This window comes from Urtica dioica, chromosome 2 (assembly GCF_054948205.1).
Source record: "Urtica dioica subsp. dioica isolate 48M chromosome 2, U.dioica_male_clone48M_v1_H2, whole genome shotgun sequence".
Taxonomy (NCBI): Eukaryota; Viridiplantae; Streptophyta; class Magnoliopsida; order Rosales; family Urticaceae; genus Urtica; species Urtica dioica.
Window position 1 is genome coordinate 40,772,459 of NC_142757.1, and position 1,235 is coordinate 40,773,693.

At 45.7% G+C, this 1,235-nt stretch overlaps 1 protein-coding gene across 1 annotated transcript; it reads left to right on the top strand.

Moving 5' to 3' along the window:
• The first annotated feature begins 404 nt into the window (after positions 1 to 404).
• LOC149404756 (uncharacterized) lies at positions 405 to 878 on the top strand. The gene has a single exon (XM_089607661.1). It carries the CDS (start codon positions 405 to 407, stop codon positions 876 to 878), a length of 474 nt encoding a protein of 157 aa, XP_089463787.1.
• Positions 879 to 1,235: the final 357 nt, after the last annotated feature.

The following is a 1,235-nucleotide window of genomic DNA, read 5'->3' on the forward strand; positions in this document are numbered from 1 at the left end:
GACTACATCAACCGCTACTCGAAACAGGCTTTACAAGTAGATGATCTCAATGAAGATTTCAAACTCTTTGGGATCACATCGGGAGTCCGATCAGAATCGGAGTTCTGGTGGCCACTTCAGAAGACAAGTCTGAAGGACTATAATGACTTCTTGAAGAGGGCTAAAAAAATACATCAATGCCAAGGAGGCAAAGCTGGCAGCACGGAAGGCTGATGCCCCAAGACCTCGACGGGAAGAGCATCGAGGACGACAACCAGAAGATTCTCGTCCACCAAAGAAGAGCAGGTGTGAATGCCTAGAAAAATTATGTCCGGGAAGCTCAAGCCGGCCATCGACAAATCTTCTTCAATGCTACTCAAAGACCAAACAAGATTATCAAGTCAAGCACAGAGCCCATCACCTTCATGACCGAAGACGCTCGAAACATGATGTACCCGCACAACAATCCATTAGTGATCTCGGCCCTTATAGGTAATCGAAATGTCCACGGGATCCTAATAGATACAGGGAGCGCAGTCGACCTCCTCTACGAAGAGACATTCGCAGGAATGGGACTCAAGGAAGATTCACTGGCCCCATCCCCGAAAAATCTATACGGATTCACTGGCGTCTCTATTCAGCCTCGAGGCACTATCTCGGTCCCAATTACTGTGGGAGAAAATCCGAGATCCAAGACTGCAAATCCCTTATGGGTAGTAGTCCCCGGCTCGTCCTCTTTCAATGCAATAATTGGAAGGCCCACATTGCAGGCACTCGGAGCTATAGCATCTGTAGAATACCTAAAGATTAAATTCCCGGCCAACCAGGGAGTTGGAGAAGTTCAGGGAACCCAATCGTTAGCAAGAAGCTGCTACGTGGAGTATCTGAAGAACAACTAAAACAAAGCCGCACAGAAGGTGATGACTATCACCTCCGATTTCGATCCACGTCTGCCGAGCTGAGAAACTATTAAACCTGGAGACGAGATTGAAGAAATCACGCCTGATCTAGAGCAGCCACTAAAGAAGCTCAGAGTCGGGAAATATCTCGAGTCAGGTACGAAGTGAAACTTTCTACTCTTTTGTATAAGAATTTAGATATCTTTGCATGGTCTCAAGCCGATATGATAGGGATAGATCCCGAGCTAGCATGTCATAGGCTGAATATAGATTTCAAAGAAAGACCGATTAGACAAAATAGGAGAGCTCTAAAGAATGAGAGATATGCTGCTTTGAAAGAAGAATTAGATAAGTTAA

What these genes read in the sequence shown, in the direction of transcription:
- LOC149404756 (XM_089607661.1), top strand. Translation starts at nt 405, where the DNA reads ATGACCGAAGACGCTCGAAACATGATGTACCCGCACAACAATCCATTA.